The 11,097-nt window shown below is 45.6% G+C and overlaps 1 protein-coding gene across 1 annotated transcript; it reads right to left on the reverse strand.

Annotated features, from left to right (window-relative positions):
- Positions 1-3,329: 3,329 nt before the first annotated feature.
- LOC132234491 (olfactory receptor 2Z1-like) lies at positions 3,330-4,292 on the reverse strand. Its single transcript, XM_059695444.1, has one exon. The coding sequence runs from the start codon at positions 4,290-4,292 to the stop codon at positions 3,330-3,332; it is 963 nt and encodes a 320-aa protein (XP_059551427.1).
- Between the last annotated feature and the right edge of the window lie 6,805 nt (positions 4,293-11,097).

Below are 11,097 nucleotides of genomic sequence, written 5' to 3' on the forward strand. Positions count from 1 at the left end.
CTCCCGAGGTCCCTCCCCCTGGCTGGTCCTTCCCCCCCGCCAGCAGGCCCTGATCCGCCCCAATCAGGGCTGGCCAACCTCCCTTGGTCCCTCCCCCCATCCCTTCCCCTGGCTGGCAGGCCCTGATCGGCCCAACCCCGATTGGCCTGGCCCTGATCAGGATTGGGTGAGACGGCCGCGATCAGCTCTGATCACCGGCTAGGCCTAGGGACCCCACCTGTGCATAAATTTGTGCACTGGGCCTCTTGTATATTAAAATAAAATAAAAATGTGTGCACTTTGTGATGAAGCAGTTCATCGTTTAGAGATTTCAACTGTGCATGAGAAAGAAGAAGAAGAAGAGAGGGAGTTGAGAGACCCAGTATTTCTGACAAGGTCAGTGATGCCGATGAAGGACGAGGAAGAGCCACAACCAGGCTCTTCATTTCCCCCACTGAACATGGCGTAAAGCCTTCACTCTTCCTGCAATGTCCATGAAATGTCTAAGAAGTAAAACCAATCAGCCCTTACTCTTGTCCACGTTCCCTTCACTGCATCCAACACAATGGAATATTTCTAAAAAGTATTTTAAATTTGGGGAGGAATATACACATCTCCAGTTTATTTTTTAATTTAAAGTCTATTTCTTATAACTTCAGGGAAGTTATGCTGGACTTGGCAAAAACAGGGGGAGAAACCCACAGGAAGGGCGATGGAGGTCCTTCTGGCTTAATCTTGCTGGTTTGGAAAACTGGATAAAACATCCCCTCCCCACCCCACTCACTTGCTCAATCCTTAGAGCAGCAAGACCATGATGAGGGCTTCCAGTTTTCCCTTGACCATCACCTATCCATCTATGGCCTCAGAGTGACCCGCCCAACTGGAGGCACGAGAATTCTCGCCACAATGATGTATCGCCTTGCCTTGATTCATGTTACTTCCTGTAAGTCTTCAAGAGTCACAGCTGGAAGCATTGTGAAACATGGACTTGAATCCCAGCTCCCCAATTTCCTAACTGAGGGATCTTGGACATGTTTCCTAAACTCCCAATGTCTCAGTTTCTCTGTTTGTAAATCAGACAATAATAGTATGTACTCACAGTGTTGTTGGAGTATATGCTATGATAGCAGAAAACCCTGGTGGCTTTACAAGTAAAAGCTCATTTATCACCCACATAAATTCTAATATAGGCCATCCCTGATATAGTACAGTATTGTAATGATTTTATACTGTAGTAAAGTTACAATATTCTTTTAAAAATTTTAAATACATTTTTATTGATTTCAGAGAAGAAGGGAGAGAGAGAGAGAGAGAAATAGAAACATCAATGATGAGAGAGAATCATCGATTGGCTGCCTCCTGCACACCCCCTCCTGGGGATGGAGCCTGCAACCCAGGCAAGTGTCCTGACCAGGATTCAAACTGGGAACTCCTAGATCATAGGTCGATGCTCAACCACTGAGCCACGCCAGCTGGGCAATATTTTTAAAAATTTTAATCACATTTATTGGGGTGACATTGGTTAATAAAATTATATAGCTTTCAAGTGTATAATTCTATAATACATCATCTGGAGATTGTATTGTGTGTTCATTGCCCAAAGTCAAGTCTCCTCCCAACATCATTTATCCTGCCTTTACCCTGTTATACCTCCCCCACCCCTTTCCCTCTGGTAATCACCATACTGTTGTCTGTGTCTAGGAGATGGGTGGGGTTTTTTTTGTGGCTTAATTCCTTCACCTTTTCCACCCATCCCCCAACCTCACTCCCCTTCGACAGCTGTCAGTTGTTCTCTGTATCTATGAATCTGCTTCTATTTCATTTGCTTGCTTATTTTGTTCATTAGAGTCCACATTAAGGGGAATCATGTGGTATTTGTCTTAAGTTATGATATTACACTGTAGGACAGTATACTACAGGTAGCATTCCTGATGCCTATATTGTCTGGTACCAGCCCACTTTGAAAATAAGGCTTGAGCTTGCGTGTGGGCTTGGTGGCACAGTTCAAATGTTTAAAAGGCCCCACTCAACAACTCCGTTCTTCAACACACACATACCACCCCACTCATAATTGGCACCTGCCATTCAAAATGTTTAGGCCCTGGCTGGTTTGTCTCAGTGGCTAGAGCATTGGCCTGCAGACTGAAGGATCTTGGGTTTGATTTTGGTCAAGGGCATGTACCTAGGTTGCAGGCTCCATCTCCAGTTGGGGTGCATGCAGGAGGCAACCAATCGATGTGTCTCACTCGAATCAATGTTTTCCTCTCTCTGTCTCTCCCCTTCCCTTCCTCTTTCTCTAAAACTCAAGGAGAAATATCCTCAGGTGAGGATTAACAAAAACAAAACGCTGAGGATGACATGCCAACTCAGCCTTTGTATGCATAGAAATGGCTCTTAACCCAATGATACATTAGATAAACATCTCTGCAAAGAGATGGCCAGGAATATACCATTCCCTGGAAATCCTTAATTGAGTAATCTTAATTCTCGTTCCCCTTGGTGGAATAAGAAGTTTAAAAATGGCAACATCCAATCTTACATTGCCCTGACGTTCATTCAAGAGTGAGCTTCACCATCTTACATCTCTGCTCTATAGTAACTGAGACAGCAAAAGTAACGTATGCTTGCCCTGGCCGGTGTGGATCAGTTAGTTGGGCATCGTCCTATGCACCGAAGGTTGATGGTTTTATGTCCAGTCAGGACACATGCCCTGGTCGCAGACTCGATCTCCAGTAGCAGATGTGCAGGAGGCAACCGATCGATGTTCCACTCTCACATCGATGTTTCTCTCTCTTTCTTCCTCTGTCTCTAAAAACCAATAAAAATACTTTTAGAAGAAGTAACATGTGCTTGGGTTTCCCAACCAGGGTCCTCGTGGGGACAGTCTTCCAGTTCTGTAAAACCTAAACATGACTCAGACAAAGACACTGCTAAGAACCAACACAGGCAGGCCTGTCCCAGCATCCCTGTCAGAGCACCAGCACCCGAATCCCCGTTCTTGCTTGGCTTTTAAGGGTTGGATCTTACACCCTTCACTCACTGTGCAGAAAAGCATAAGAATGGGTGTAAGGCAGGACGCTAATAGGTGGCCAAAATATCCCCGAGCTGGGGTCCATATCTGATGCTGGGCTGTCATTCTTATAGTAAATAGCTCCTTCTGTTTAAAACTAAATAACCCAACTCCTCCTCTTGTCTAAGTGACTGAGATCATTATGTTTGTTTTCTACAAATCCACAAGACAAAAAAGGGAGTCTGGGAGGAGGAAGGGAGCTGGCCACAGGAAGCCTTGCACCACATGGACTGCAAATGAAAAGAAGATCTTAGATGTAAGGGAGGGTCCCTTGGACAATTCAGCACCCACCACGAGGTCTTCTGTTTGATCTGAAACCAGTTCTGCCAAGGGCCTTGACCAAAGCCACTCGAACTTCCTGGTTCCTCAGGCTGTAGATGAGGGGGTTGAGTGTGGGGGTGACGAGGCTGTAGAAGAGAGAGACCACGTTGTCCTGCTGTGGGCTGTGGTACGTTCCTGGCACCATGTACATAAACACAGCTGCCCCGTAAAAAAGCCCCACCACTATGATGTGCGAGGAACAGGTGGTGAAGGCCTTGTGTCTGGCCTCAGCTGAGCGCATGCGGAGAACAGCCCCCAACACGTGGCTATAAGAGGTGGCAATGAGGGACAGGGGCAGCAGCAAGATCAGCACCCCCGAGATGGACAGCACCAACTCATACACAGAGGTGTCCGCGCAAGAGAGCTTCAGCAGAGCGGGCAGCTCACAGAAGAAGTGGTCCACAGCGCGTGAGGCACAGTAAGGGAAATGCAGGGTGATGGAGGTCTGGATGGAGGCCACCAGCACACCTGACGACCAGGAGGTGCCCACCATGAGCAGGCAGACCTGACGTCTCATGAGCATAGGATAATGCAGGGGGTGGCACACGGCAACATAGCGGTCATAAGACATAAGGGATAGCAGAACACCCTCAGAGACACCCAGCAGCATTAGGAAGAACATCTGAGCTGCACAACCTCCAAAGGAGATGGAACCTTCTCCCTGGCGGAAGTCAGCTGCCATCTTGGGGATGGTGACCAGTGGAAAGCCAACATCCAACAGGGAGAGTTGGTTGAGCAGAAAGTACATGGGTGTGTGGAGCCTGGAGTTGGTGTGGATCAGGAAGATGAGGACGGCATTGCCCAGAAGGCCGATGGTGAACATGATGGCCACAAGGGAGAACAGGACCAGATGCGGCTCTGAGTGGCTGAAGAGCCCCAGGAGAGTGAAGTCCGAGGTCACTGATTGATTCGATTCCCCCATCCCCTGGGAGGAATCACTCATTTGCAGAAAGAACTGGTTATTTGGCAAGAAGTCTCAGTGGGGGTAGTTCCACCTTCCAAACCAGCTGTAATTGTTTGATAGTGGCTGCTGGAGTCTCTTGAGAAGGATGGTGAGTACATGCAGTGTCAGTAAGAAAAGAAAATACTACTGTTGATTAATTATGTCTGATATAATCAGGAGATTGAGAATAGTAAAATGATTCCCTGCCCTTGCCGTTTCTTTGAAAAAGTCTTGCCTTCGCCCTCCAGGCAAGTTCTGTTCACTAATCCTTGTAGTTAAACTGTCTGTTCTCAAGCGAGAGAATACAAATCAGCCCCACTGGAATACACTCCATTCCAGATACCCCGGGGACAGAGCAGAGGTAGGATTCTGTAGAATATGAAGTAGAGAGATCTTGTCCAAATGACAGGGGGTGATGAGGATGGATTGAAAACGAAGTCCAAACTATAAGGAAATTCTCATTTCCAAAATCATTGGGAGGGCCAATGTCTGGAAGGACTCATCGGTGAGATGACGTTTAGAATATGCACCTAAATTCAGGCATCTGCACTGTAAAGGGACATATGAGTGACAGAGGTTGGCACCAAATGGTCTGGAGTGGTGAGTGAAAAGTTGTCCGGAATATCAGACATCATTTTGAGGCTAAATTTCGTAGGGTAGGAGTGGAGAATATTGGGCTCCGTGTCTTAAGGACCCAACAAAAATCTGCTGAATGAATGCAGTAAACAAGGAAGATGAAGGATCAGGGGGGGCCTGCCCCCACCCCTTTGTCCTTAACTTCGATGTCACTTTGCAGGGAAATGCAGGTCATCCTGGAATATTGTTCAGACCCATCACCTCCAACACTGAGAACTTCTGGGCCAAAGTGGCCTCTGTTGCCATCATCAATGGGAAAGAACAGAGATGTGTATAGAGAAGTATAGTGGAGCCAGCATTTTAAAACCAGGAGGGTTCAACCTTGCATAGATCCTTGCAGAGGTCTGCTTTACCAGATGTCCAAAGGCGGTGAGCTGCTTAGAGACCAAGAAGGGTCAGTATTGGGTGGGTGTCTACTCAAGACCCTCTGGTGCCCAAATCATTGATTATACTCACCTTAGATAGCTTTCATCTTTTCTGATTTGATTCCTTCTAATCATGAAACCTCGGTCAAGGTTTTTTCCCTTGCCTAACTGCTGACTGTCCCCTTCTCTCCAACTCTCCCTCTGTTTTGCCCATGTCAACGCCACACTAAAGCTGGCACTTAAGCCCTTCTCAAATTACTGCCTATTCTAATTTTCCATCACACAAAGGCCCTTTATTATCATGTCCCCAACTATTTGTTCATTTATTCATTCATTGAAAATTAATTCGGCTCCTCCTAAGTGCCAATCACAGAAGGAGTCATAAACTACACAGTGGTGAAAAAGATGGACAAGTCCCTGCTCTCATGAGAGACATAAGAGACAAAGAAACAAGTAATCCATGTACTTTTAAATAAAAATAAATATAAAAATATAAGCAGAGTGATCCTTGAGTAACTTACTAGAGAAAACACCTTTGGACAATGTGGTTGAGAGCAACTGCTCTGGACAGGAGAGAGCTGCCCTCAAATCTAACTGTTGTAAGAAGGAGAGGGAAGACCCAACTATCTGTTTCTACCTGTGTGTAGAAACCAGACAGGCCTATTAGGGACCTGACTAACAGGAAATGCCCCTAAATTGAATGGAGGGCTTCATGAGGTAGTATCTGTCTTATTCAAAACGTGATGAATGAATTGGAGATACAAAGACCTCTTAGTACTGCCCTCAGAGAACTTAGAGTCTGACAGGAGGCACAAGCAGGTAAGCAAATCACATTAGGACAGTATGAAAAAGAATGCAACAAAGACATATATATTGTGCTGGAGGTTCCCAGGGGCCTATGCCCAACTCTGCTTGTAGGGTGTCTGAAAATGCTTTGCAGAAGGGCAGACCTTTGCACTGATTTTTGAAAGTTGGGCAGGGTTATTTTCTAAGGAGATAGAGAAAGGTAGATAATTTCAAGGAGAAGGAATGAGGTGTGGGTGGGTTGCGTGTCATATAATTAAGAGAATACACTGTGGGCTTAGAACAAGATTTGAATACCACCTCAGCTTCCTCATGCCTTTGTGACCTTGTGACCTTGGGCAAGTTATTTTCTAGTAACCTTTCTGGAACTCAGTTTCCCCATCTGTGTATGGGGAGAAATGAGACCTTTGTAGGAATAGCCATTAGTACTAAATGAGACAATGAAAGCTCTGGCTGGTAGCTCAGTCGGTTAGAATATTGTCCCAATACACCAAGGTTGCAGGTTTGACCCCTGGTCAGGGCACATGCAAGAAGCAACAAATGAATGCATAAGTAAGTGGAACAACAAATTGACATTTCTCTCTCTCTCTTCCTTCCTCTATCTAAAACCAATCAATCAATAAAAATTTTTTTAAATGACACAGTGAATTAAAGAGCTTAGCACATGGTAATTTCTTGACTTAAGTTCACAACTATTATTCATATTGTAGAGGAAATAGAAACATTAAAAAAGATCAATCGGCTGGGTGACTTCTGAAACCCCTTCATATGGTAGGACAGTGTATGCCTGATGCTTAGCTCAGTGTCTGGAATATAATAAGACCGTTCAATGCACATTATATTTTTTGTTGACGTTATTCAACATTATAACCCTTGCCCAGTTGCCTGGCAAAAATTTATCAATTCCAGGTCATTCTCAGTAATGTTCTTCTGAAAGGACAAGCCCCCGGTTATTTGTTTAACTCAGTGGGCTTCAACTGGACGTGATTTTGTCTTCTCCCTGACCCAGGAGACATTTTGGGTCGTCACAGTTGGAGGTGTTACTGGCGCTTAGTGAGCAGAGGCCAGGGATGCTGCCGAACAACCTACAATGTAGAAGACGGTCCCCACCACAAAGAGTTATCGAGTCCCAAATTTCAATAGTGCCAAGGTTGAGAAACCTTTTAACTGAAACCCAACACGGTTCTCTGACCTTAACTGGAACCTCTGGGAGGTCTCGAGTCCATTGACGTGGTCGTTCAGCTTCATGTCTCATATGTGCCTAGAGATTAATCTGTGAGGTTGACTTTCCAGGGACATTTAAAAGGAAATATAAATAAAACTAGTGTCAACCTAAATCCCTGGACAATTGCATTGTCTCCATGTCTATGTGTAGAGAAGGGTTTGTTCTTTAATCAGATCCTTTGAGGCCAATTCATAGCCAAACAGTCCCACTGGACTTTATCAAAGGATTTTCAATTGGACACTGTGCTTGGTTCTTTTTACCCATATCTCCACCCCACCCCCACTTAAAGGAAAGAAAGGGAGCTGGTTTCTATTAAGCATTTACTACGTACCGGGCACCATGCTAAGATCAAAGAATGGCTGGTGGGTTTCAATAGACAGGTTTCTCAAACTTGGCACTATTGACACTTTGGGTGGGATAATTTGAAGTTTTCTACAGGCTTTTATTCACTTGATTCTTGCCAGTAGATGTTATTATCTGTCTGTATGAAAGATGGAACAGAGATTCAAAGAAGTGTAGCAACTCACTATACCGGATTAATGAATAATGTTGTCCCCAATTTCAGATCCACTCGGTACCTGTGACTGTGACCTTATTTGGAAAGAGGATCTCTGCCGATGTACTTAGATAAGGATCTTGAACTGAAATAATTCTGGATTTAGGGTGTTCCCTAAATTCAATGACTAATGTCCTTATGAGAAGAAGAGGGGATACACATAGAAACAGAAGATTCATGTGAAGACGGGGTAGAGATTGAAGTCACCCAGCTACAAGCCAGGGACACAAGGATGGCAAGAGCCACCAGACTCTAGGAGAGAGGCACTGGACAGACTCTCCCTCAGGGCCTCCAGGAGAAATTGACTTCATTAACACCTTGATTTTGAACGTCTGGCCTTCAGAACAGCGCGAGAATAGGCTTCTATCTTTCTATTCCAGTTTGTGGCACTTGGTTACAGCGGCCACAGGAAACTCATACATTCACCCAAGATCACCCAGCAAACAAGTGGTAGGATCCATTTTTAAACAAATGCTCGTATAACTTCAGAGTTCCCTGCATTTTCCTTCAAATCTTACTTTCCAGCAAAAGGAAATGGGTTATTCAGTTCCCGCTTCCCCAAGCAAACCCTTGGCTTTCCTGCCCCCATGATGGTCTGTGTACCTCCTGGATTTGATGATTGTCTTACTGCCTGGTCTGGGGCAGAAGCCACCTCACCAGCTCTGGGGTCCAGGGTTCTCTTGGATGTCCCTGCCATGGCGCTCCCCCGGTCACTCACCCAGCTCCGGCCTGGTGGTCATCGCTGCTGATTGGTCAATGGCCATTCAGCCTCTGCCTTGAGAAATACTTTGTAGGTCAACTCTGCTTTACCTCCGAGAAGTGTCGATTGGTCTGGAAGATGATATGAAAGCAATGCCATTGACTCTGGTACTTCAGATCTCTACTTCTAAAGACATCTCCCCAATGTCTTACCCATAGAAGGTCCCCTTCCTTCCCTCACACACTCAGTGCTGTGTTCTCCTAACCTCCCCTCCCCTTCCGGAGTTACCAGGGCGTCCCTTTGGTGATGATGAGCCCACAGACCAGCGCATTCCCTGCTCTGGCTTTCGGGGTCCCTGTGAGCAGCTTTTCCGGTGGGATTGTGAGCCCCTTGTCATGGTTTGCCTTGGGCTTTGCACACATTCTTCCTTCAGGAGATTTTTAGGGAAAAGACGGTTCCCTCCACTAAACCCAGCTTCCCTCCCCAGGCAGGTGGGCAGGACTGGACCGAGAAAAGTCTTAGCTTAGAGTTTGTTACCTCCTGTCCTAAATCAGCTGCTTCACACCTTAGGCTGAAGAACTCCTCCAGCCATTTTTCTTAGTTGACCTTTAAAATCCCACCTTTTCACGTTTTTCTCGTTGCTGCTTGCATTTCAGATCTGGTTTCCTTTGCTGAGAATGAGAGGTGCAAGAAGAGGCACTGGAGTTAGCTGGCTTCCTGTTGCTAATCAAACCTTCCCAGCGTCTCACCTATGAATGAGCCCTTTCTCCATCGGACATAGAAAGTCCACAAAAATGTTTTGACTTCTTTTAAATTCAGAAGGAAAAAGATGACTCTATCCAAAGTGGAGAGTAAGTGTCTTTGTACCAACAACAAGCTGTAAAATATGGAGGAAGAAGTTTACAGAAGCAAAAGTGCCTCTGGCCCATCAGAGATACTAGTACAGGCAGCCCTGCCTTTCCCTCTCTTGACTAGTTTGGTAATCAAATAACAAGGGACCTGAGAGCTCTGTTCACAAAACACTTTGCTTTCATTGTCTATTTGACCCTGACTCCCAACCACACCAGCCACATGGCGAGCGCTCTATATGCATTTTCTGAATGAATAAAATAAAATACTTAGTGTGGTGATGTGTTTAAGCTGATACGGGGATTGACTGGCAGAGTTGGGAACCCATCTGACCGGTTCCAAGTCGCGTGTTCTCTCTCCTCTGATGGTTCGACAGAGGCTTGGCGCTTTCTGCTCTGGCTCTCCAAGCTGGTCTGGTTTTACCTGGAGACCTTCAGCGTATCTGTGTTTTAAACTGTCCCTGGAAGGGAGCTGAAGGTATCTCCGGGCTGTGCCAGGGAGCATTTCCTAAGTCCAATCTCTCAGCAATGATCAAGAGCTACCGGTCTTCCCAGCTCAGCTCAGCAGCTTCTGTGCAAGTTCAAGTATGGACTTGAAAACAGGTGACCTCCCCTGGTATGCTCAGCCTCACGGCAGTGCTATCAACTGAGATTAAGCCAGCGGTTCTCAACCTGTGGGTCGCGACCCCTTTGGCGGTCGAACGACCCTTTCACAGGCGTCGCCTAAGACCATCCTGCATATCAGATATTTACATTACGCTTCATAACAGTAGCAACATTACAGTTATGAAGAAACAACGAAAATAATTTTAGGGTTGGGTCACAACATGAGGAACTGTATTTAAAGGGCCAGAAGGTTGAGAACCACTAGATTAAACAAATGGTCGAATGCCTACCTGCAAGCTGGAAAGGATTAAGATCAATGTACCATTCCTCTCTCTCCAAGTGCATATCGTCAAACAGTGTGATTATAAAAATTACTTATAAAGCCACTAGTCCCTGGGGTTTTCTTGCCCATAAGCAGTGGGGTTCCAGATTCTCACCTTCATTTGCCAGCGTCTGAGAGAACCCCTCTTGGCCCCAACACACACTTCAATTCTTACCCTGGAATCCGGCACCTTTGGTGAATGAATCTTGCCTGGGTCTGTGGAGTGATGACAAAATTGTCTGAAGATAGAGGCTCTGGGGGACAGTGTTACATCAGAAAGCTTCTTTTTATTTTTATTTTTTGCCAGAGAGAAAATTAATAGCCATGGGAGCTAGGGCCCTTGAGATCGGAATTTCCCCAGGAGACCCAGTTTTCAACTCTCAATAACAGGAAAGTGGGAAGCACTGTGGTGGATAATTGAACTTTCCAGAGAGTCTAAAGCAGCCGTGGGCAAACTACGGCCCGCGGGCCGGATCCGGCCCTTTTGAAATGAATAAAACTAAAAAAAAAAAAAGACCGTACCCTTTTATGTAATGATGTTTACTTTGAATTTATATTAGTTCACACAAACACTCCATCCATGCTTTTGTTCTGGCCCTCCGGTCCAGTTTAAGAACCCATTGTGGCCCTCGAGTCAAAAAGTTTGCCCACCCCTGGTCTAAAGTCAAAACAATTGGCTGGTAATTCAAATTCCTTCTTTCTCCTCTTTTATTTATTTATTT

Source organism: Myotis daubentonii, chromosome 5 (assembly GCF_963259705.1).
Source record: "Myotis daubentonii chromosome 5, mMyoDau2.1, whole genome shotgun sequence".
Lineage (NCBI taxonomy): Eukaryota > Metazoa > Chordata > Mammalia > Chiroptera > Vespertilionidae > Myotis > Myotis daubentonii.